The 25,558-nt window shown below is 52.3% G+C and overlaps 2 protein-coding genes and 1 pseudogene across 2 annotated transcripts; 1 reads left to right on the top strand and 2 right to left on the bottom strand.

The window, feature by feature from the left end:
* Positions 1 to 985: 985 nt before the first annotated feature.
* On the bottom strand, positions 986 to 21,429 carry UGLYAH (ureidoglycine aminohydrolase). The gene is made up of 12 exons (XM_048700257.2): positions 21,110 to 21,429; positions 17,259 to 17,346; positions 17,100 to 17,176; positions 16,627 to 16,666; positions 16,416 to 16,482; positions 15,476 to 15,561; positions 8,555 to 8,636; positions 8,182 to 8,238; positions 7,712 to 7,750; positions 7,436 to 7,506; positions 1,449 to 1,502; positions 986 to 1,366 (listed from the first exon to the last, which is right to left on the bottom strand). The coding sequence occupies exons 1-12, from the start codon at positions 21,282 to 21,284 to the stop codon at positions 1,294 to 1,296; spliced, it is 909 nt and encodes a 302-aa protein (XP_048556214.1). The 5' UTR covers positions 21,285 to 21,429; the 3' UTR covers positions 986 to 1,293.
* LOC147984912 (uncharacterized) lies at positions 2,269 to 4,952 on the top strand (annotated as a pseudogene).
* LOC147984911 (uncharacterized) lies at positions 17,353 to 21,099 on the bottom strand. The gene has a single exon (XM_087543800.1). The coding sequence runs from the start codon at positions 20,338 to 20,340 to the stop codon at positions 19,330 to 19,332; it is 1,011 nt and encodes a 336-aa protein (XP_087399926.1). The 5' UTR covers positions 20,341 to 21,099; the 3' UTR covers positions 17,353 to 19,329.
* Positions 21,430 to 25,558: the final 4,129 nt, after the last annotated feature.

The following is a 25,558-nucleotide window of genomic DNA, read 5'->3' as shown; positions in this document are numbered from 1 at the left end:
GAAGGAAAAGTTCCTCCTTGCCACTATACTATCAATGGACATGAGTACAACATGGGATACTATCTGGTTGACGATATCTATCCTCCGTGGGCTACCTTTATCAGCACCATCTCTAACACAGTTAGCTAGAAAAAGTCTCATTTTGCCCAAAGACAAGAAGCAGCTAGAAAGATGTCGAGAGACATTTGGAGTTCCGCATATCCTTTTTGCAGTTGTTCGTGGACCTGCCAAACAATGGGATCCGGAGACCTTATGGGAGGTGATGACATGTTGTGTGGTCATGCACAACAATGACCGTCGAGGATGAGGGTGAGGATGCTGCCGCAGCTCTAGAATATGAGAACATGGGTAATCCTATCAAACTTCCAGACCAGAATCCAGCCATATTTGAAGAGTTTATTCAAATGCATCAACAAATTCGGCATCGACCAACTCACAAACAGCTGAAGGAAGATCTGATTAAGCATTAATGGGCAATTAAAGGGGACAACAATGTTGAAATGTAATATTTGAACTTTTTAAAATTTGAGCTAGTGTTGCATGCAACTATTTGAACGTTTGTACTCTATGTATGCGGCTATTTGAACGTGCGGACTTAAAAAAATGAGTGAATGCAGCTACTTGAACACTTGAATTGTATGTATGCGGCTATTTGAATGTGCAGACTTAAAAAAAATGAGTGAGGCCAGATGCATGCAGGCGGCTTGGATGGCAGCCTCCCACATCAGGCGGCTTGGATGGCAGCCTCCCACATCCGTGTCCGCGAACTAGTCCCAAGCACCGTCCATAGACGAATGGGAGAGGAAATTTACGGGTCACCGTTGGAGATGACCTAAGTCACTTAATTTACTCGATTAAAGACATAACATGCGCAGGGGTTTGCACATCCACTATTTCATCGAGTGAATCAAGTGACACTTGTTCCTCTTCTTTACATCAATGCATGCATTTAACTTCTTTCAGCGGATTAGCAAGTCGAGATTACTGAAGTGTCACGGCTACGGCAATTTCTGTCCAGACACGAATACATGGAAGTTCCAAGGTTCAATCTCGAAAAAGGAGAAAAGTATCAGATTTCATATCATCCTCCAAGCACCAATGGGCAGCCATGAACATCACAATTTTCCAAGTACTCATTTGCTATTATTATTTTTATTACACCGATTCTCTGGAATCTGTGCAGTTCGCCAGCAAGCAGTTGGAGCAATGTCTTTTGGAGGCCATCTTCTAGAAGAACTCTTCATAGCTCTCTATGGTGAACGATTGCCATCCATCAAGAGTGAGTGCCTTTGCTCATATCAGTGGATTCCTATTGACATCTTTGTACAGCAGGTACCTAGACTTGGTTTTACCAAGGGCAGCATACCTGGAACAGCAAGGCAACAGCCATGAGCTGCCTACAAAAGCCAAGTCCATCAATGATGAACGCAAAGTTCGCACACACTAACCATTGAGGCACAAATGGCGCCATCCAAATGGTATCGCCTGCTTGCACCGGATACCTGTATCATCAATGCAAAATACTCTATAGTGGAATATGGAACATTATGGAATATATGCCAGTAGCAAACAGCAGTTGACGTTTTACTTTCAGGAAAGAACACTGTATGTTTGGCTTTGAGAACATAATGTCACAATTCTAAGTCAAAAATATGCAAACATTTGAAGGGCAATGGACGGAAAAAGAATAATAATAGATGGTAAATTATGCATATTAAAAACAATCCCGCATATTACTCCCTCTATCCCAAAATAAGTGTCTCAACCTTAGTACAACTTTATACTAAAGTTAGTACAAAGTTGAAACACTTATTTTGGGACGGAGGGAGTAGAAGTTAGTGTGTGTCAGCACACCTGACATGGCGGCCCCGCCATGCAGCGACCCCAACGGCTCGCCCACGCCACCAAGACTGCCGCGGGCTCGCAAGAGCAACCCTCGAGTGAGTGGGCCGGAGTGGGTGTAAGTGTGGCCCGGCCCAGCGGCTGCCACTACTTAACCTAGCCTCGACCTCCAAGCCAATCATCCAGTGGATCAGGCAAACGGCAACGGCGGCTACCTACTTTCCAATTCCCCATTCTTGTAATCCCTAGTTAGTTGTAATCCAATACTGCTATCCGAATTCGAGCTACTAGTGAATCCGATCAAGAGAACTTCATCCAGTCCCTCACATCTGGTATCAGAGACAACCACCACCACTTCCCTACTCCGATCTGGCTCTGTTCGTCGAAACCAGGCGTCTTCGTCAAGCCTGCGTACAGATCGAGGCCATGGATTCCACCATGAAGGAGTACATGGACAAGATCACCAAGTCCATGGACGAGTTCCGCATCGAGCTCCGAGGCAACACGGCCGCGATCCACGCGCACACGGCCAAGCTGGACGATCTGGTCGCGTGGCGGCCCGATCTGGAGCATCGTGTCGATCAGCTCACCAACGCGGTAGCGGAACTGCAACAAGGGCGACCGCCTGCGGCGGCGGCGCTCGGTGTGGCACCGCAGGGATCATCGACGACTGCTCCCACCCTCGCTGCGGTCGGCGTTCACCCTGGCGCCGAACCGACCGCGCAGGGGCGGGCACACGGGTCCGAGGACCACTGCGACGCCTTCCTCCACCAGGAGCAGGGGCTGGCCACGCCGCCAGCGCCCCTCCCGGGCACTGGTCAGTACTCCCTGCAGTCGCCTGGTCCTGTAGTTTCCCCTTTCTCTCATGCTAGTCAACTGCTCGCGGATTGGGACAAGCCCATCCTTCTGTGGTGTTTCCACAGTTCGCCGGCGAGAACCCAAAACTGTGGAAGACATTATGTGAGCAGTACTTCGGCATGTTTGGAATTCATTCCACATTTTGGGTACCCATGGCTGCACTCAATTTCTCTGGCCCTGCATCCATATGGTTGCAATCAGTTCAGAACAAATTGTCTGACTACGATTGGGAATCCTTTGCTGCTTTACTCTGTACGCGATTTGGTAGAGACAGGCATCAGCATCTGATCCGTCAGTTCTATACAATTCGACAAACCACTTCGGTTGCAGATTATATTGAGCGTTTTGAATCAATAATGAATCATTTGGTCTCATACTCTGACAACACTCACCCGTATTTTTACTTGACTCGTTTTGTCGAGGGTCTTCGGGCGGACATCCGTGCTGTGGTTCTGGTGCAGAGACCACCGGATCTGGATACGGCGTGTTCGCTCGCCTTGCTCCAGGAGGAAGTCGCGGGATGCGCCTACTCGACAGCACCACCGATGCCATCACCGCGTGCGGTGGACACGGGACCGCGACCAGGAGGAGCGCTTCCTCTACCACCTCCTCCACCGCGCCCGACGCCTGCTCCAGCAACACCCGCTGCTGTCGATCGTCGTGGACTCGACGGCGCCCGCACGGACAGCTCCAAGGTCAAGGCGCTACGTGAGTATCGACGTGCTCGAGGGCTCTGCTTCAAATGCGGTGAGCGCTGGGGCCATGATCATACATGCCCCACCACCGTACAACTCCACGTGGTCGAGGAACTTCTGGAACTCTTCGGCATCGATCCTGTTCTTGATCATGAGCAAACGCAGCCGGTGGAGACTGCTATGGCCATTTCCAAGCATGCCCTGACAGGTGACACATCGCCAAAGGCATTCCAAGTTCACGCATGGCTCCAGGGGCACGAAATACTCATGCTGGTGGACTCCGGCAGCTCCACATCATTTGTAGATGCTCAATTGGCTGCCAGATTGGAAGGAGTGGTTCCATTGGCTCGTGCAGGGCGTGTCAAAGTGGCAGGCGGAGGGGAACTTCAATGCCGAGCTTCCATTCCTCGGTGCAAGTGGTTTTCGCAAGGACATGAGTTTGTGACTGATATGAAGGTTCTGGAATTGGGTACTTATGCTGCCATCCTTGGAATGGACTGGTTGGAGCAGAACAGCCCGATGACGGTCGACTGGAAGGGCAAGCACATTGCTATTCCATCACCTGGTGGGGTAGTGCATATCCACGGCCATCCATCAACTTCTTCATGTCCGGTTATCAACAGTATGCAGCTAGGCAGCTTGTGTCGCCAAGGGGCTGTCTCACACATGGTTCAGTTGTATCAAGTCACCTTGGGGGACGGAGAAGCACAAGAGGCTACCCCCGAATGCATTCAGGCGATACTGGAGCAATACCCTGATGTTTTTCAAGAACCGGAAGGGCTTCCCCCTCGGCGTAACTGTGACCATCACATACCACTGGTGCCAGGGGCACAACCAGTGAACATTCGTCCATACCGGCACAAACCTGAGCATAAGACAGAGATTGAGGAACAAGTGGCAGAACTACTCAAACAGGGTGTCATCAGACGCAGTGCTAGCCCGTTTGCATCCCCGGTGATTTTAGTAAAAAAGAAGGACGGCACATGGCGCCTCTGCGTAGATTATCGCCATCTCAATGCTATGACCACAGTGCCCAAATTTCCAGTACCAGTAATTGAGAAGCTGCTTGACGAACTACACGGAGCAGTCTGGTTCTCCAAACTTGATCTTCGAGCAGGCTATCACCAGATCCGTATTACTGACGGTGAAGAATACAAAACAGCCTTCACAACTCATTCTGGGCACTTCGAGTTCCTGGTGCTGTCGTTTGGACTGGCAGGAGGACCGGCGACGTTTATAGGGGCTGTTACTGACACCTTGCATCCTCTCTTACGCAAGTGTGTGCTGCTGTTCTTTGACGACATATTAGTCTTCAGCCGTACTTTGAAGGATCATGCTGCCCATCTGGCGCAAGTTTTGCAGCTGTTGCGTCGCGACCAATGGAAGGTCAAGGCTTCGAAATGTTGTTTTGGCCAGCGCCAGTTATCTTACCTGGGCCACGTGATCAGTGACAAAGGTGTGGTCACCGAGCCAAGCAAAGTGCAGGCAGTAGCTCAATGGCCTACACCAGTGAATGTTAAGGAAGTCAGGCGTTTCCTAGGCCTGGCAGGATACTAGCGCCGATTCGTACGACACTTTGGCATTGTGGCGCGGCCAATGTTCAACCTCCTCAAGAAAGGAACCCCATTTGTCTGGACGCAAGCGACTGAGGAGTCATTCCAACTACTGAAACAAGGTCTTGTTACTGCTCCTGTACTTGCCCTACCGGACTTCTCAAAGCCTTTTGTCGTCGAAACAAATGCATGCGACGCTGGCGTCGGGGCAATCCTGCAGCAACAGGGGCACCCAATTGCCTATATGAGCAAAGCACTGTCACCCAAGTATAGGGGGTTGTCCACCTATGAAAAAGAATATCTGGCAGTGGTAGTGGCCGTAGGCCAATGGCGCCCATATCTCCAACACAGCGAATTCGTCATACAGACTGATCAGAAGAGCCTGGTGCATTTAGAAGAGCAAAGACTCACGACCCCTTGGCAGCAAAAAGCATTTACCAAGCTTCTCGGTCTTCGCTACACCATCAAGTACAGAAAAGGGACAGAAAATGGGGGTGCGGATGCTCTTTCCCGTGCTACCCACGCTGAGCAATTGCAAGCCATATCCTCTTGTCAACCTAGTTGGATGGAAGACATCATTGCCAGCTACAATTCAAATCCACAAGCCCAGAAACTGCTGGAACAGTTAGCCATTAGAGCAGATCCAAAAGGACGCTTCACTCTCGAGCAAGGCATCTTACGATTCAGGGGACGCATCTGGCTAGGAGGCAGCACAGCAATGCAACAGCAGATTATCAAGGCGTTTCATGATACCCCTCTTGGAGGCCACTCGGGCTTCCCAGTAACATGGCGCCGGGTACGCCGTCTCTTTGCTTGGGCCAAAATGAAAACACACATTCAACACTATGTACGTTGCTGCCCTACTTGCCAACAGGCCAAGCCAGACCGAGCCGCTTACCCTGGACTGCTCGAACCCTTGCCGGTGCCCAAGGAATCCTGGGAGATGATCACAATGGATTTCATCGACGGACTCCCAACTTCTGGAGGTGTGAACTGCATTCTGGTAATCGTCGACAAGCTGACAAAATTTGCTCACTTTCTGCCCCTAGCACACCCTTATACAGCCTCCAAAGTAGCACTGCTATACATGAACCAAGTCTACCGGCTACATGGATTTCCAGGGTCGATTGTGTCTGACCGTGATCCGGTATTTACAAGTCATTTCTGGCAAGAACTCTTCAAGTATGCAGGCACGGGTCTCAGAATGAGTTCAGCCAACCACCCGCAGACGGATGGCCAAACGGAGAGGGTTAACCAGTGCCTGGAAACCTTCCTCCACTGCTTCACGCAGGCGTGTCCCCGTCGATGGAGCTACTGGATTCCACTTGCCCAATTCTGGTACAACTCTTCCCATCATTCTGCCATTGGGATGTCACCATTTCGTGCCATGTATGGACATGAACCACGACAATAGGGGGATTACTTCAACGACCGCTTGTTCAGTTCCGGCCCTTCGTTCTTGGCTGGATGAACGCGTTGTTGTGCAAGACCTGCTCCAACAGCATCTTCACCGAGCGAGGCAGTGCATGAAGCAACAAGCTGACAAAAAACGATCATTCCGAGCCTTTGAGGTGGGCGACTCAGTTTATCTTAAGCTGCAACCTTATATCCAAACTTCAGTGGCTTCCCGCGCCTGTCACAAGCTGGCCTTCCGTTTCTTTGGGCCCTTCAAGATTATTGGGCGGGTCAACGAGGTGGCCTACAAGCTTCAGCTGCCACCCCAGGCGCAAGTGCACCCCGTCTTTCATGTATCTCAGCTCAAGCGAGCACTTGGCCCAGGTATGACAGCTTCCAGTGAGCTCCCAACTTATCCTGACATACCTTCAGTGCCAGTGGCAGTCCTTGAACGTCGCTGGCGCAAACGGCGCGGGGCTATGGTGGAACAAGTGCTGGTCCGGTGATCCAACCCAGCAGCAGTGGCTGATTCATGGGAGGACAAAGTGGCTCTGCAAGCTCGATTCCCAGCCGCTGAAGCTTGGGGACAAGCTTCTGCTCAAGAAGGGGGGATGTCAGCACACCTGACATGGCGGCCCCGCCACGCAGCGACCCCAACGGCTTGCCCACGCCACCAAGACTGCCGCGGGCTCGCAAGAGCAACCCTCGAGTGAGTGGGCCGGAGTGGGTGTAAGTGTGGCCCGGCCCAGCGGCTGCCACTACTTAACCTAGCCTCGACCTCCAAGCCAATCATCCAGTGGATCAGGCAAACGGCAACGGCGGCTACCTACTTTCCAATTCCCCATTCTTGTAATCCCTAGTTCGTTGTAATCCAATACAGCTATCCGAATTCGAGCTACTAGTGAATCCAATCGAGAGAACTCCATCCAGTCCCTCACACTGTGTGTCAATAAGGTGGAGTAATTGCCTGTTCGGCAATGACTATGGAGCGCACATCTTCTAGTGCATCAGAACCAAGATATGACCTCTTTCATGAAACAACTTCCATCTCTCGTCATAAAACAAACAAGAAAATTTATACTGCATCCTTACCAGCTATTTCCCAATCGATATATTCCTTGTCCCTCTAAAAGCAGCAGCCCATGTTGATTGTAATGAACCTCCTAGTAGAATCAAATCGAAAAAGAAGACTGAGGCTTCAGAATAGGATCGGTGTTACTGCTGTGAACGTATGCATAGAAAATAGCATCACATATCCTCTGGTGAGAAGTTTTAGATTAAAAAACAGAATATGATCACAGTTCGCCCCAAACAGGCATTATCAAAATTATTAAAAGTAACATAATATACACACAAAGATGTACATACCTTCACATTGAGATACTCGCCTGGCTGAAAGTCCATTATCTGTAAGTGAGGGAGAAGCATATCAAGAAAGTCGTTCTTCAATCAAAATTCAGAAGCAGACACTTCTAATCTGAATGAACAACTTCAGACTTTATGTTATGTTGTGGGGCCCACAACACCTAACCCGAAAATAAGCCATCAATGTAATTCTGAGTTGTACGGTATATTTTGTAAGATTCTTACTGGTCCCCTCTAATAAGAGTGGCGCAAAACCTTTTCCCACAACAAATGCTTCAACATGTAAAATATTTCTTTGTTCAGCTGAAAGTCAGTGAACAACTCCCCTTTTATTGTGATGGAAGTTGATGATTAACTCGAAGTGGACAAGAAATGATTTTAAATAAAATGCCTGGTTGGCTGGAACTCAACGTTGGGTCGAACAATTTATGACACAATAAGCAACTTAACCAGCAAAAGATAATCAAACTTACATGAATATTAAAGTCATAAGGTAGAGAAGTGGGTAGCAGCTTCCTCAGCTCAAATACCTGGTGAACAAGAGGCAAAGAATTTCAGGCCAGCACAGAAGACGGAACATTTTAACAGGAAAGAAAGCAACAATGTTTTATGGACGTTCAAAGTTGGCAAGGAGTCTATGTGGCAAAGACGATCAGAAACAAGACAAATTTGTGAGTGAAAGCAAGCCACATGTTAATATATACATCCATAAGTTTGTTGATTAGTGGTTCCTTCATCTGGAATACATGTAGTACTATATAACAAAGACTTAATAAATGGCAGGCAATCCAAGTTAATAGGATCCTAGATATTGTAGGAAAGATGATGCAAAGAAAAATGTTGTACCTCTCCTGGGGTTTCAAGGAGGGGTTGCTTATCTGTTGAACCAACAACTAGATCAGCATGGTAATCCCCAATGGCTGTGTACCTAAAGGAACATAATTGCAACAGAACTTGGTATTAATTGAGTTAGCAGAAAACAGCAAAAAAGCACTGATGAAAGACACATGTACAGTTGTACCTGAGTTAAGTGAATCGTGTTCAGAATAAAAGGGGAAAAGGGGCAATGGTTACAATAATAATTGACTAGATGTAGGCCAATATTTGTCATGGGAGGAAGGGAATGGGCTCCGCTCCGCTCCGCTCTCCCACCTAGCTCCGCTTAGCCCTCCCCCTCCACCAACCTCGCCAGCGTCCCCTGCAAGCCCCGGCGCCACCCAGCCTTCCTCCTCCACCAGCCCCACCATCGACCCCCCCCCCCAAGCCCGCGGCCATGGCGTCCTCTGGTGCTGACCCTGTCGACCGCCGAGCGACCCTCTCCGACGAGCGCGTGTCCTCCGGTGACCGCTGTCTCGACTCGGGGAGCGAGTCCTCCGCGCGCTCGTACAGCGACGTCGCCCGGACTCCGCCTCCGCCCCCTGCGCCTCCGGTGACGGCTGCCCCAAGCCACGCGGCGGAACCGAGCAGGCGGCCTGCCAAGACCCGCCTCGGCCCACGCTCGGAGGTGCACCGCGTCTCCAATGGTACCGCGATCGACGCCGACGGCTTCCAACAGCCGAGGCGACACAACCGCCGTCGCCCCCGCCCGGCTGCCACGCCCAGCCCTCCGCCACTCCGCCGCCGCAACCCCTCCCTTGAGGAGGTCGCCGGCCTCTGCTTCCGCTGCCTGGACCACCGCCATCGCGTGCGCGACTGCACCAATGAAATCCGGTGCAGACGCTGCCTCACCTCCGGCCACGACTCCCGCTCCTGCGACGGTCTGCGCCCCGGGAACAGCAGGGGCCACGCCAGCCCACCGCCTCGCCGCCGCGTCGTCTCGGCCACGCCTCCCACCCCTCCCGCAGCCCAGATGGTCCTCGCGCCCATGCCGCGCTCCCTGGAGCCCGTGAGAGTCATCATGGCGCACTCCGTCGAGATGGAGGAGGCCGAGCAGGTGCTTGCCCGCGCAATGGTGGCCTCCATCACCGGCAACAGGTCATCCGTGTCCACGACCGAGGTGTCCGACCTGCTCATCAGCGTGCTCGAGCTCTCGGAGGGTGACTTCACGGTCCACGAGCACCACCCCGAGGATTTCCTTATCCTCTGCTCCTCCCACACCACCAAGCGCCGCCTCGACGGCGACCACTTCATCAACTCTCCGTGCTTCTCCCTTTCACTCCGGCCATGGAGCAAGCTCGCCCATGCCGGCTCTGGTGTGTTCGAGTACCGCGTTGAGCTAGAACTCCGCGGCATTCCAGCCCAAGCCTGGCACCTGTCAACAGCGGAGCACATTTTGGGGGAAAGCTGTTGGATCGAGCGTCTGCATCCTCGCACGCGCTCGTGGGACGACCTGGCCACCTTCCGGCTATCTGGCCGCACGCACGACCCCGCCCACATCCGCCGCGCCGCCATCCTCGAGATCGTCGAGCAGATTCCCTCGCGCATAAGCTCCAAAGCGCCGACCATCAGGACGCTCACGTTCCCCATCTCCATTGTGATCACGCGCGCCGACATGATCCAGCCGGCCTCCACCGGGTTCCAGGCCGACACCGACCGCGACAAGAGTGGCGCCGGTAACCCACCAGGCCTAGACCAAGGACCTGGCCGCGGACGCGCCCGCCGACGCGGCCGCAAGCGACAGAGGACTGATGCGCAGCCGGGCGGGCGCGCGGATGGCATGGCCGTCGATTCGCTGGGCTGGCACGCCGGCGACCGCTCCGGCCGCATTGACGGGGTGAACACGGCCTCCTCTTGGCCCACTCCGGCCGGCGTGGTGCCGCGGCCGCCCGCGCCCACCACGAGGAACGGCATGCTGCCATGGCCAGGTCAGCAGGGGCCCACCCAATCTCGTCGCCGCTCCAGAAAATGGAAAAGCAAGAGGAGGCAAAGGCACACTTTTGGCATGGACCAGGCGCGCAAGGTTGCGACCGCCACAGGATATGCCAGGGTCGGGGCCACCACGGCTGCTGGCGAGACGTCATTGGCTGCAGGGCCATCAGAAGCCTCCACAGATTCAAACTCCGCCCCAGCCCCCGAGCCCGAGGAGGATCCCGCTGGGCCAACCGCTGGCTCACATGATCCGATGGCTTGTCGGGACCTGGCCGCCCTGAGCGAGGTGCCAGACTCGCAGCCTGAGGAGCCAGCCGAGCAGACCGGCCTGTCGGGACAAAGCGGTTCTTTGCACACGTACTCCCCGTCAGCGGGACCGGGCGCATGCGCTGACCTGTCCACGCGGCCCCACCCCCGCGACGCGCCAGATGGGGAGATGCGAGAGGCCACAACCCCTGCCTGCCCGACAGGCCCTGCTGATGAAGGACCGCCCTTGCCGCCCTCCCCACCAAGAAACCCCATCGCAGCTGATGGGCCGCCGATCCCACCCTCCCCATCAAGAGGCCCCATTACAATCTTGCAACGGGGTCAGGCCCAGCATGCGACGCCAGGAAGGCCCAACAACAACCCCACCACACCAGTTGCCCCCGTGGCCGCATGCACCACCCCTAGTCCGCGTCCAACTGTGCCTGATCGCTATGCTTCTCCGCCCATCACTCTCCGCCGCACCAGAGGCCGCGCCGCGCCGCAACGATCGTGGACGTTGGGCGAATTCCTTGCCGCCACCACTAAGCAGGTATGCGCGGCGCTACTGACACCTGGGAAACAGCCGCGTCGCCCGCTTAACTACTCCCCTCGACGCGGACGCTCGGCATCTGCCACCACCGCTGGGCCACCGCCTACCGCCGAGCGCAGGGCGCAGGTGCAACTTCTCCGCACGCTAGGGATCGTGGGCATCAACCAGAAGATAACAACGACCGAGATGAAGACTTATGAAGGAATGTTCGCGGTACCCATCCCGTTGACGGTGATCAAGGCCATCGCGACCCTGATTGATCGTGAGATCCCAGCATGCCTCGCTACGTCGCCTACAATCTCGGCGCGCGTCAATAACACAGACGCGAACTAGGCCCGGCCGGCTACCTTACCGTCGATCCCGTTCCCATGGATCACGGCCTTAAGGTCGCTGTTTGGAATGTACGCGGACTCAATGCGCGCGCCCGACGCATCGCCATTAGATCGCTACTGGACACCACTGGGGCATCGGTTGTATGCTTGCAGGAGACTAAAATGGCGTTGATTTGTTCGTCTGTTGTCCTGGATACTCTTGGACCAGAATTTGACGACTACACCTACCTCCCGGCGCTGGGCACACGCGGCGGCATCCTCCTGGCTTGGAAGAGCAGGGCCGTGACTATCACGGACCCGGTATTCACCACGAATGCGATCACAGGCAAGGTGACCACGGCCACCGGCGCGCCTTGGTGGGCTGACCGTCGTATACGGACCCTAAGAGGACGCGGATAAGAACTCATTCATGCAGGAGTTGCGTGACATCCGTGCGGATTGCATTGGACCTTGGATGCTATGTGGAGACTTTAACCTCATCTATCGCGCGGAGGACAAGAGCAGCGGCGGATTGAACCGGCGCATGATGGGCAGGTTTCGCCGCGTCATTAACGACCTCGCCCTGAAGGAGGTATACCTCAACGAACGCCGTTTCACATGGTCTAACGAGCAATCCCCCCGACCCTGGTGCACCTGGACCGGGTGCTATGCACGTCCGATTGGGAGGATGCGCACACCGATTGCCATCTGCGCTGCCTCGCATCAGTCGTATCGGACCATTGCCCCCTCCTACTGGACTGCTCGCCCACACCGACGGCCCATCGGCGCTTCCACTTCGAGGATTAGTGGCTGCGCCTGGACGGGTTCCATGACACGGTCGCTGCGGCTTGGGGCTCTGTCCACGACCCCGACCCCTTCCGGCGTCTTGTGCTGCGCCTACAGGCCACAGCCCGACGGCTCACAAGCTGGAGCGCCAAGACCACCGGCAACATCCGAGACAAGATGGCCATCTGCCGGGAACTCATCCTGCGCTTCGACAAGGCCATGGAGGACCGCGTGCTCTCACCGCCGGAAGATTGGCTGCACAAGCAGACCAAGATCGCCTACCTCGGCCTTGCCTCCATGGAGCGCACTATCGCCAGGCAACGATCACGCATCGCCAATCTCAAGGACGGAGACGCCAACACCAGCTTCTTTCACCGGCAGTGCTCCTACCGCCAGCAGAAGAACCGCATGCACTGCATCACCATCAACGGGCAAGTACTCACAGGCCACGAGCAGATGGCTCAAGCGGCCTTCACGCATTTCGACGGCTTGCTCGGCACTGCCGTCAACAGGGATCACACGCTCGACTTGTCCCAGCTCATCGAGCCATCTGACCTGGCGTGCCTCGACGCACCATTCAGCCTGGAAGAGATATGGGACATAATAAAGCGCATGTCGCCGCGTAAGGCGCCGGGGCCCGATGGATTCACAGCAGAATTTCTCCGGGCGTGCTGGAGCATCATCAAACAAGACCTGCTTGATGTCTTCCAACTGCTGTTCGAGATGCGTGGGCGCGGCTTCAGCAAACTGAACCAAGCGCTCCTGACGCTACTACCCAAGCGTGCTGATGCCCATCAACTTGGTGACTACAGGCCGATCTGCTTTATCCATCTTGTGGCCAAGATCTTCGCCAAGGCCCTATCGCTGCGTCTCGCCCCAAAGCTGGACAGCCTGGTGAGCCGCAACCAAAATGCATTCATCGCCGGCCGGAGCCTCCACGACAATTTCGTCCTCGTCAGGCAATCACTAAGGCTGCTGCACCAACTGGGAGCTCCGAGGATCATGATCAAGCTCGACCTAACGAGCGCCTTTGACTCCCTATCATGGCCCTTCCTCTTCGAGGTTTTGCGCCAGTACGGATTTGGCGACCGCTTCAGGGAGTGGATCGCAATCCTCCTGTCCACGGCCAGCACCCGCGTCATGCTCAACAGGGAACCCGGCCCGCCAATCTGGCACCGTTGCGGACTGCGCCAAGGAGACCCAGTATCACCCCAGCTCTTTGTGCTTGCCGTCGACACCCTCGGTCGCCTCATGCGGCACGCCTTCCAGGAAGGTATTCTGCAACAGCTACATCCTTGACGCGACATCCCGGCTATCTCACTCTACGCCGACGACGTGATGCTATTCTGCAACGCCAAACCCGGGGATGTCGACGCAGTCAAAGGGATTCTTCACATGTTCGGCACGGCCTCTGGCCTACAGGTGAACTATGCCAAAAGCTCAGCTATGATCCTTCATGGCACCGATGAGACTGCAGCATTGATAGAGCAGCTGGGATGCCCGGTTGCAGACCTGCCTATCAAATACCTCGGCATCCCGCTGACGACGCGACGCCCCTCTGTTGCCATGTTGCAACCCCTTGTCGACTCAGTGACTGGGCAACTTCCAGCGTGGAAGGCGTGGCTGATGAATAGAGCAGGGCGGCTGGCCATGGTGAGATCAGTGCTAAGTGCCATACCCGTCCATCAAATGCTGGCACTAGCGCCCCCAAAGAAAACCCTGCGACAAATCGAAAGGATCCAGCGAGGGTTTCTCTGGGCGGGACGCGCGGCTGCAAACGGGGGACACTGCCACGTCAACTGGCGACATGTCTGTCGCCCGATCGAATATGGCGGACTCGGAGTTCGCGACCTGGAGCGCGCCGGGCTGGCGCTGCGCTTGCGCTGGCTCTGGTTCGCCCGCACGGACAGTGAGCGCGCGTGGCAAGGCCTAGACCTGCAGTTCACCGCCGATGAGCGAGCCCTTTTCTTCGCATCCACATTCATGGTGCTTGGAGACGGCTCGACTGCCCTTTTTTGGGAAGACCGATGGCTGCACGGGCAATCCATCCGAGAGATCACGCCCCTGCTCTACGAGTGTATCCCCATGCGACGCCGCAAGTCGACAACTGTGGCTGCCGGCATCGCCGGGAACGCGTGGGCGCACGACATTCATGGCACCCTCGGGGTCCACGAGATCGGGCAATACCTGCTGCTGTGGCAGGACGTGATGCGCACGACACTCTCCAACGAGCCGGACAAGCTGCGCTGGAAATGGTCTACAAACGGGACTTACTCCACGCAATCATGCTACTTGGCCACTTTCCAGGGATCGACGGCCTGCCACTCCTGGAAGCTCATTTGGAAGAGCGGGCACCACCGCGAGTGAAATTTTTTCACTGGTTGGCTAACCAAGACCGGTGTTGGACCGCAGACAGGCTTGCTCGTCGAGGACTACAGCACCACCCCCGCTGCCTCCTTTGCGACCAAGCGCCCGAGACGATCCAACACCTGCTGCTTGCGTGCCCCTTTGCCCGTCAGACATGGCACGCAACCCTGACATGGCTACGCATCCCGGCCCCTGTCCCGGAGCACGAGGCCAACCTCATGGACTGGTGGCTGCGCGCGAAGGAGGCCACGCCAGTAGGATTGCGCAAAGCCCTGCAGTCCGTCGCCCTACTAGTGCCGTGGATGCTCTGGAAGCATAGAAATGATTGTGTCTTCGAGCAAGCGAGACCATCTCCCGAACAGATCCTGGACAAGATCAAAGCGGAGCTCAGCTCCTGGGCCTCATCAGGGGCACAAGGACTCAGGGTCGTTTTACCACAGTCATGGGACGTCCACTGATCCTAGCACCTGCTATGTAATTCCAGCCTCCTAGGAGGATTGTACTCGTACACCCCACCTTTTCAATGAAATGAAACGCAAAGGCCTTTTGCGTTTTCTCGAAAAAAATATCTGTCATGGAACTTAATTCAATCTTGGAGAATTAGAACACGCTTAACTGACAGATGACCTTCAACAAGAACAATGCAGCTAGGTCTACATGAATGGTAAATAAAAATCAAATTTGCAAAACAGTGGGCACCTCCTCTCAAAGATTACAAGAGTGCTTGGTTTATCTGATATCACAGAGTGCTTCATGTTTGCAGGAAGATAAGCATAAGAGTCTACCTGCAACCATCATCAAGTCATTTATCAAATCAAACCATCCTGGTCAAGCTTTACTTCTTAAAGGTTGTTCAAAAGAGGCAACAGTCAGGGGAAAAAATCATGATTGTGGGATGAACTACGTTGCTTCAGGAGAACTTATATGCCATTGGATAGTTCCCAAGAACCACAGTCTGTAGTTGACAACATTGCATGAGAAAAACCGTAGTGGGTTTTTGCAAAGACCATTTTGCCCCAGTGAGTATGAGGAGGGGAAAATGAAAGAGCCAAATGGACTTTTCCTATTGTTTACTGCCAAAGAATCATAACTGATAAGTGGCAGTTTCATTCATCTAGCCATGTCAAATAATGAAAACAATGTTGAATCTGAAAATTTAATAATACCATACACAGTTCCTGTTTTATAAATTTGACTGTTATTATCTGTTCACAAACTTTGATGTAATATCACTATATCAGCATCGGATTTCAACCTTTTGTAGTCTTTATTTCACATTTTTACAAGTTCAAACATGCTATGACAATATAACAACAAACCAAGACTAGATAGACCAAGATACATGATCACCACTGAGACACTGTATTACAAGATCACAATCTGCTATGATGGTATATATGATGATAAGGTCAAATATAATTCTTAGTAACAAATAGAAAGAATATCAATGAGCTGGGTATGAGTCTGCCTTGAAACTAACTGATGTGCGAAGAAATGCATAACTGAACCAAAAACAATTCCATATGAACCCCGCAGGTTATTATGGAATCAGTGATATTTAAAGTACCCCAATTCTTTGTTAAATACACAATTAATTTGATAAAAAAATCACAAAAAGCATGCATTCATGTAATCTTACCAACATGGAGTGGGTTGTTCCGCTCTCCACAGACAATGCAATGCTGCCTTGAACTACAAAGATAAGCCTGGAAATAAAATGGGAGCGCTGGAAATCTCATTAAGGAGGTGGTGATAATTCCAAGTCAGACAAGGAGAAGGATGCTGACAAATGAATTAATCCCTCCGTTAATCTATGTCTGAGTGTTTAACTAGCAAGTTAAGCATTGAACCTTTCAACATCTTTCGGTGGTAAGGCTGATTTTGATCCATCTGCATAATGCAACAAGGACCTTAATAGGCTGCTTTTGCCAACAACTTAGTTCCAGAAAAATAAATATGACATGTGATGATGTACAAGAAAAGAAAGGACTTTAAACTGAGCGCTACCGAGCTTGGCAATTTTGGCCCGAGAATGTAGTACATATCCAGATGTACAAAAGTTGCTTAAGTCATGTATGATTATATATAAAAAAGTTAGAGCTATCATTATTGTTCCCATACATGAACAAAAATACTAGATCCAGTAAATAAGCATCTTATCATCCAACTTGATGTTTAGCAACTATATTGACTAGTATTTTGTCTTATGAGTTGATATATGCAGTTACTCCCTCCGTACGACACTTATTTTGGAACCGAGGGAGTACATATGATTATAGCATTCTTTGTAACCACATGACAGTAAATGGGATAAACAACACACCTTGCATGTTTGCCAAGTACATAGTGAAGTGTGCACCAAGAGCTGGGCTAATCAAATATGCTCCTAACGTGTTGGTCCTAGAGAGAATAAACGGTTGGTGTTAATATAGCCACATAATTTGCATAGAAATTAGAGTACACGGGAAAGACAGAGCCTTACCAATCAGGCAAAGGACTGAATACATGGCTTTCTGGTGTTATTAAAGCATGATCCTTTTTGTACACACTACGTGTGAAGCCAGGTAAATCTGGAGATCCACAAAATGAACAAAATTAGCATTAACTGGACAATGTATAAGAGCATCCATCTTCAAGAAAATAAAACCATAGCTTAATAGTAAATGATGACGAAACTCTCGAGGCTCTAAGCCTATGCATACAGACAGAAGCAATAACTGGAATGAATATATAGGATTCTTAGCAAGGGTGTGACAGGACAATCTAAAATTCATAGCTGGAAGGCAATGTACTACAATTAAAGTAAACAAGATGAACTGGAGAGACTGCAGATGGTATCATTCTAGTTCTAGTCCCATAAGAGTGGAATATGAGACACAGTTTGCATGAACAATCAAGCAGTACTTAGTGCACAGCTCAATTACTCAAGGTCTCAAGTCTCATCACAGGAAAAAAAACCATTAAGAGCAGCTCCAGCAGATTACTAAAAATTTGGTGCCCTAAAAACGATTTTAGGTGAGGAGAGAGAAGATTTTAGGGCACCAGAAAAGTTTTTTCTTTTCTAGATGCCCTAAAATTTGAAAAATGAACTAAAAGCACATAAATTCATTGCTCGAACTATAATACGAAATGTTGCACATTAAACATGAAACGACAAACTTAAACACTACCACTCTCATAGATCCCTAGCAGTACATTGTGATAGACCTAACTATACGGCGTAGCGTGATGCTGGCAGTAGTCGTCGAAGTCCTTATCGGAGGAGATGTCCATCACCCCGGTGCCGGAGGGGCCGGCCTCGTATTAATTGGTCATAGACCTACCCGACGGCTTCACCTCCTCCTCCTCCTCCTTGGAGAGCTCCATCTCGAGCTGGTCGAACAACTCATCGACCTTGGCTTCGATCTTGTGATTCTCCTCCTTATGCAATTTCTTGTGCTGCGCCTCCTCCTAGGAGTATGCAATGTCTAGCGCAAGGAGCTCCAGATTGGCGTCAATGAGCTTCGCTATATAGAGTGCATCGTCGGCCTTGGCGTTGTGGCTTCTCTTCCTTATGTGGCTTCTCTTCCTTATGGGAAGGGCGATGAAATCCACATACTCGGCCTCCTCGGCGAAATTGAGCACCGCCGGTGCCGGAAGTACCGGAGCGTTCGCACGTCATACATGCTCGCCACCTGCTCCGCGGTATCAAAGGTGCCGAGCCACTTCATCTCCCCCATATCGGGGTTGCGGATCTCCACCGCGAAGTGGCACGACGGCCAGCGCCACACGCCATGGTACGGTGTGGAGCTCGCAGCTGGCAGGCGCGGAAGCAGTGGCGGCTGGGAAATCTCCCACGGTGATGGCGGAGGAGCTCGGCAGCAGGGAGGACGTACCCGGCGGCAGCGAAGACGGGGGTGGCCCGATTCGGGCGGCGACGGCGGCGGCTGTTGCGGAAGCTCGGGCTGGCTGCAACTAGATGACGGCTGGATTCGTCGGCGGGATTGGCCGGCGGGGTGGCGGCGATGGCGTAGGGCAGCTGAAATCTGGGACGGCGACAAGGTAGCTGCCGGGATTAGTTTCAGCGGGGGTGGTTGGGTTCGTGCGGCAGTATTTTCATTTTTGTGGCAGCCGCTAGAGGTATTCCAAATATGCAACACTTGTAGCAAAATTTTGGGCCTGATGTTAAAAATTTGGGGCACATATAGGTATAGGGCATCATCTGTTGGAGACGGGTTTTTTTTTGACCCAAAGTGACCCAAATGGCAGTTGTTTGGGCACGGCGGTTGTTTTACATCATATGTTGGAGATGCTCTAAGTAGAACAACGGAACAAGATATTCGAACCTGGTTTTCCTCACATATGCACCCATGACACTATTGCACCTACCATTTGATCTAGCATCATCACCTCCACAGTGCTACCAAGTCATAAAACCACCACTAAATTGCAATCCTGCATCCAGTGGAAGAGCTTGTATGATCTAAAAATGTGGAAAAGGAGTGGCCCCTACTGCACCACAGGGACAACATACAATCATTATAGTTAGGATGCATCCGTTTCCCAAGAGCTCGCTATTTGTGTGGACCATCACTATCTTTTTTTTTCGGGAATACGCATTGTTGCGTATCATTGCATTGATAGGGTAGAAGAGTGACAAGCGCGTACAACAGAGAAGGGTGGGGAGCAACTCGAGGAGTGCGAGATGAGCATGATGGAGGGTGCTCAGCCTCGACTACCACGATCGATCGGGTTACAGGGATAACAATCTGTAGACCGTTGGCGCCCTCACGGGCCCAAAGCTTCGCCTCGTCTTTGACCACCCGCAATAGCACCGTGTTAGACGGCCGCTGCCCATCAAAGACGGCGGCGTTGCGATGTTTCCAGGTTTCCCAAGCAATGAGCGCGACAAGGGAGTTGAAACCTTTCCGCAAACCGGCCGGGCAAGTGCCGACCGTGGCCTCCCACCACTGGAAGAATCGTGCGGTGTCACTGGGCAGGGAAATTGGCAGTCGACACCATGAGAGGACCTCACGCCACGTGATCCGAGAGAAAACACACCGGACAAGCAGGTGGTGAATAGTCTCGAGCTCCTGGGCGCATAGCAAGCATGCGGGGTCGTGAGGCAAGCCCTGGCGTGCTCGACGCTCGGCCGTCCAACAGCGGTCTTGGGTAGCCAACCAGAGGAAAAACTTGGCATTCGTGGGCGCCCAAGTTTTCCAGACGAGGCGCCAGAAGGGCGCAATAGTGGAGCCGGAGAAGAAGGCGTTGTAGGCCGAGGTAGCCATGTAGGATCCACTGGCCGTCCATTTCCAGGTGATCGTGTCAGGGCCCGCCGACAGCTGAACAAGCTGGATGCGCTGCCACGGGCGAAAGTAGTCTATCGTAGCCACCGGTCCGAGGAAGCCATGGATGTCGCGGATCCAGGATTGCTGATGTAGCCCGTCGCAGACCAGACGCAGGCGCCGCCTACGCCGAGGAACAAGCGCAATGATGGACGGTGCAATCTCAGCTATGGATTGGCCATCCAGCCAATGGTCGCACCAAAAGCGGCAAGTCCTACCGTCCCCAATGCGCCAGGTCATGGAGGCCCGGAAGAATTAGTTCACTTCCTCGTCGATGCGAAGGTGCAGGTGGCTCCAGGGTCGCTCTGGGTCAATCACTTGCAGCCCAAGCCAGCGCGCCCGAAGAGCGATGCTCGAACGGTGCAGGTCGCAGATGGCGAGCCCACCGAACGACAGGGGTCGACAGATGCTCTAAGAAGAACAATGGAACAAGATATTCGAACCTGGTTTTCCTCACATATGCGCCCATGACACTATTGCACCTGCCATTTGATCTAACACCATCACCTCCACAGTGCTACCAAGTCATAAAACCACCACTAAATTGCAATCCCGCATCCAGTGGAAGAGCTTGTATGATCTAAAAATGTGGAAAAGGAGTGGCCCCTACTGCACCACGGGGACAACATACAATCATTGATATGACTAATAATCAAAACATCCTTCTCATTTCCTTGGCTGTATACTTAGTAGCATGCATCCATTTTCCAAGAGCTCGCTATTTGTGTGGACCATCACTATCGCTCCATCAGTTAAATTAGGCCATAGAATGTATTCCATCCGTCCCATAATGTAAGACGTTTGGTTTTGTCATGCTATGTATGATGGTGTTGGTGCTTATTGTGACACATGACTACTTTATTGAGCGAATTGATACATGACTGCATGAGTGATCATCATATAAAAAACAACAACAACATTTTCTATGGCCACGGGCATCCTAAAATCGGAAAATCTGAGTAGGGGGCGACACAGTGCGCCCGAGTGTGGTCGTGTAGAGGTACAGTACCTTGAAAATGCACGGGTGCGAGAGTGGGACTGGTGACCTTCGAGTAGAGCGGCGGCGACTGAGAACAATCGTTTGACGGTTCCGCCGAGCAGAACCCCTTGCCGGCGCCGGCCGCCGCTGCGCCCCCGAGGGAAGCGAGCGCAAAAAGGAGGAGGTGGTGGCCTGCGGGGACCATCTCGCGCAGCGCAGGTGTGCTGCAATGAGCCCGCGAGGTTCTGGGATTGGGACAGGGGAGGAGTGGTTGGTTGGAAGACGGCGAAGGAGGAGAAGGCCGGTCGCGAGAAGAGCCGGAGCGCACAAATTTTATTTTATTTTTGAGAAATGCCGGAGCGCACAAGTGGGTGGGTGGCGGCTACTTCGTAGAGCCCACTATGATGACTCGGATTCCATGAGGCCTTTCGTCGTTCCTAGCGGCGTTTGTTCGATCTTTTTCCTTCGAGGCCCTCTGTCTTTATTACCTTGGTGTCTTTATTATCGAAAAAGGCTTTTGTCTCATTTTGTAAATAAAACAAAGCATCGGAGCTACGAATCTAACAATAGTTCACACCGCACACGCACACAGAAGGTAGCAGAAAAGACAGAACAAATAGGGTACAAGGGTTCTGTTGAGGACACGGCTCAAGAAGCCCTAAAAGAAAAAACGAAACCGCGACGGCAACAACAACAAAAGGCACAAGGCCTAATCCGGCTCTGGAGGTAGGAAGAAGCGGAGGCGCCAGTCTCATGGCCATTGAACGAAGATCTGCAATGATTATGTTGATGGCGTCCCGATCCTGAGGACGGCTAAGCGGCCGCCAAAGCTGCATATATCCACAATTTTTAAACAACGTGTCAGTACCACGTTGAAGAGGAATTCATTGGATCACAAGTTTATTACTAACGGTCCAAAGTGTGCAGGAGAGCACCCCAATGCCCAACCATCTAATGTGGTGATCCCGTTGGAGGAAGCCTAGATCTCTGTAAATAGGTCAGGGAAGTTGGTGTGGCACCACTGTCCACCGACCGCTTCACGGAAGCAACTCCAAAGGAATTGAGCGGAGACGCACGTGAAGATGTGGTTAGAGTCCTCCTCCGTCCGCATAGGGGGTAGAGTCCGTCACCAGGGCCATTCCGCCTGAGCACCTCTACTCCAGAGGGGACTCGGCCCCGAATCCATTGCGAGAGGAAGATGCGAATCTTCAGAGGGAGTCTAATCACCTAAATCTGGACAAATGGCGCGGGAGCAAGAACAGACGCAATAGCCTGGTAGAGAGATTTGGTTGAGAACCGGTCGGATGTCTCCAAGCGCCAGGAGATGTGATCGAGCGATTGATCCACGTCAAGGGGATGCAGGGCGATGCACTCAAGAAGGTCCTCCCAGGAGGCAAGTTTCAGGGGTCCAAATGACCTCCGGAATGCGAGACGCCCTAAGTCAATAAGGGTCATCTCGACGAAGATTCTAGGTTCGGCCACAATGTCGAACATGGCTGGGAATCGTGCGGTGAAGGGGGTGTCCCCGACCCACCTTTCCAGCCAGAACAGGGTGGAGGCCCCTAATCCCACCTCAATGGAGGTCCGAATGCGAAGGACCCTGGATGACCGATTGCTAGAATTGGAAGCCGCCAGACCGCTGATAAAAGTCTAGCGGCTGCCAACAAAGGTATTTGTTCCGGATGATGTCCAGCTAGAGGCCGCCCTCACCATTCACGATCCGCCACAACCAACGCGTTAGCAAGGCGATGTTCATGCATTTAGACGACATGATCCCGAGGTCGCTTTGGTTACGGGGCTTATAGATGTCGGGCCAGCTAACCATATGGTATTTCTGTTTGTCCCCCTCACCGGCCCAGTAGAAGTGCCCTTGATATTTTCCGATCTCTTGGTGGAGGGTCTCGTGGATACTGTAGAAGCTCATGATGAACAGGAGCAAGCTGGAGAGGGAGCAGTTAATGAGCATTGTCGGCGTTCTGGGATCGGGGGTACCCAGCCTTGCCTGCCTGCAGCCCAGGACGCGGCCCCATCGCCGGCCCGGTACAGCCCAACTACAAGACCTCCAAGACAAGACCCTCGCGAGGGCCCCCAGCCTCGCGAGGCGGATGACGCCAAGACCTCCCGAGAGGCGGCTCTCCGAGCCTGCCTCCCGAGGAGCGGAGACTTCTATCACTACTGGAATCAGAAGATTTGCCATCAGCCACTTCTTTACCATCTGCTAGCAGACGACAAAGGATGGCTTTATCGTCAACTTCCAAAAAACAGACGGCAAAGAGCTCGCTGATGGCAAATGTCATATTTGCCATCAGCCATTTCTTTGTCGTCTGCTAGCGGGCAACAAAGAGGGAGGTTGGCCCACTAACAAGCAAACCCTAACGGCCCCACTCTTTGTCGATGACAAAGGCGTGGCAGATGGCAAACACTTAATTTAACTAACGGCCGCGCCCCACCCCGTCCCCCTCTCTCTTTGTTTCTCTCCCTCTTCCTCCCTGCCCACCACCGCCGACCCCACCACCCGCCACCGCACCGTCGCCCTGCCACCCCACCGCCCGACCGGCCCACCTTCCCGGCGCCACCGCGGCCCTGCCGGCTCGGCGCCGCCGCGCCACGCCCCCTCCCCCCCCCCCCGCGCCCGACCGCCCTGCCGCCCCGGCCCCGTCACCCCCATCGCCACTGCCGCCCTGCCGCTCCGAAGCCCCGCCCGACGCCCTCTCTGCTGAGCCATTTTTTTTTTCTGTTTTTTGTTATTTAATTGTTAGATTAGATATGTTAGTTGTAGGTTTAGTGCTAGATTAGATTAGATAAGGTTAGATTAGTGCTAGGTTTTAGTTAAATAGTCATAATTAAAGGAAGTAAAAAAAGATGAAAGAATAAGAAGAAAAGTAGAATAAGTAGAAGGGGGAAGAAGAAGAAGAAGAAGAAGAAGAAGAAGAAGAAGCGGAGGAGGAGGAGGAGGAGAAGGAAAGAAGAAGAAGAAGAAAATGACACCCCGACCCCGACACGGCACCCCGACACCCCCGACACCCCGACACCCTGATGAGGACATCAATACCATTGTTACACCCACAGCCCCTGCTGCTATACATACTGGACCAATTACTAGAGCTCGCACACGCCAATTGAATTATCAGGTACTTTCGTTTCTTGGTAACGATTCTAATGTTCATGAGAATATGATGCTGCCTAAATTGGATACATTTGTTTTGCTTACAAATGAAGGGCCTAGCTTGGACAAGAAAGATGAACCTTCGAGCAAGTTCAAGCATGGAGATGATGGCATGCGCAAGGGGAACAAGAGCGGAGTTACAACTGATGATTCCAGGAATTTGAAGCCACCATAATGAGTGCATGAAGCCTTGGACGAAATATACAAGATGCCACTTCATAAATTTCGTCCAAAGGCTATTCTAGGTGCTGCGTCACCTTATTTTTGGGCGAGGCCCATGTAATTTCGAAATACTTGATTATAGGTTGTTTTTAAAGTCCATATGTGTGGGGAAACAAGAGTTAGGGTTGGTTTCGGACCCCTCCTCCAAGGGCCACGAAATTCCCCCCTCTCTCCTCCATATATACAGCCCTTAGGGCATCGTTTAGACTTTGGGGGGTTTTGTTTAGATTAAAAGTTCGCCATAGCTGCAACTTCGCATACTCCGTTTGTGTCCAACGACCAGACCAAGACGTCACAGAACCCCACCTTCATTAATAAAGCTTTCCTCTTTATTCGCAATATCCAGATTGCAATCTCAGTTTCTTACTTGTTCTTCGTTTGCTCGCAGGAAACAGACCCTCGTGGTCAGGTTGATCATGCTCCGGCGTGGTCAATAACCCTTGGAAGTTGGTTTAGCGATTGCTAAGGCGCGGCGTCTTCGCACGATCGTAGTCGGATCGTCAAAGTTGACTCCCACAGAAAACGATATCTATCTCATCGAAACATCGGGACACCTTCGCCTCTATCAAGTGGTATCAGATTTTCAGGTTGCTCGGTGAGATTTTACAGTTTTTCATAGTTTAGATCTAGTATGTTCTTCATACCTACAGTCCACGAAAAAGGCAGAAAAAAATTACGGGTAGTTCATCATATCCGAACCAATCTAAGCCTTTGCATAATCTTTTTAGGGCTTTGCATTGTTGAGTTTGCAGTTGCATCGTCGTGTCTAGTTGCTGGTCTTAGTGTCTAGTCCTTTAGAGTTTCGAGTTCTGTTCACAAGTAGTCACGCCGCCGCCGCATCATCATCATCATCATCACCGCTGCCATATACCACCATCATCGTCACCGCTGCCATATACCACCATCGTCATCACCGCTGCCATACAACACCATTGTCATCGCCGCTACCATATACCACATATCCACCGCATCACGATAATCTGAGTCCACCTCCATCACAAATACGCCACCAGTCCGTGTTCCACCGCCCTACATATATTCGCCACCAGTCCGAGTTCCACCAGATTCATCTCCGTCATCAGTCCTAGTCC

The sequence above is a fragment of the Triticum urartu genome, chromosome 2A, assembly GCF_056163025.1.
Source record: "Triticum urartu cultivar PI428250 chromosome 2A, HENAU_Tu73, whole genome shotgun sequence".
Taxonomy (NCBI): domain Eukaryota; kingdom Viridiplantae; phylum Streptophyta; class Magnoliopsida; order Poales; family Poaceae; genus Triticum; species Triticum urartu.
The sequence above is the reverse complement of the archived record's forward strand: the minus strand, read 5'-3'. Positions and strand labels throughout refer to the sequence as shown.

Excerpts from the sequence above, each read along its gene's own strand:
- LOC147984911 (XM_087543800.1), bottom strand. The coding sequence starts at position 20,340 with ATGACCTGGCGCATTGGGGACGGTAGGACTTGCCGCTTTTGGTGCGAC.
- UGLYAH (XM_048700257.2), bottom strand. The coding sequence starts at position 21,284 with ATGGTCCCCGCAGGCCACCACCTCCTCCTTTTTGCGCTCGCTTCCCTC. Across the intron at positions 16,667-17,099 it reads GTACTTGGCAAACATGCAAG|ATGGATCAAAATCAGCCTTA; the intron begins GTGTGTTGTTTA and ends TGCATTATGCAG. Across the intron at positions 16,483-16,626 it reads CCACCGAAAGATGTTGAAAG|GCTTATCTTTGTAGTTCAAG; the intron begins GTTCAATGCTTA and ends TTTTATTTCCAG.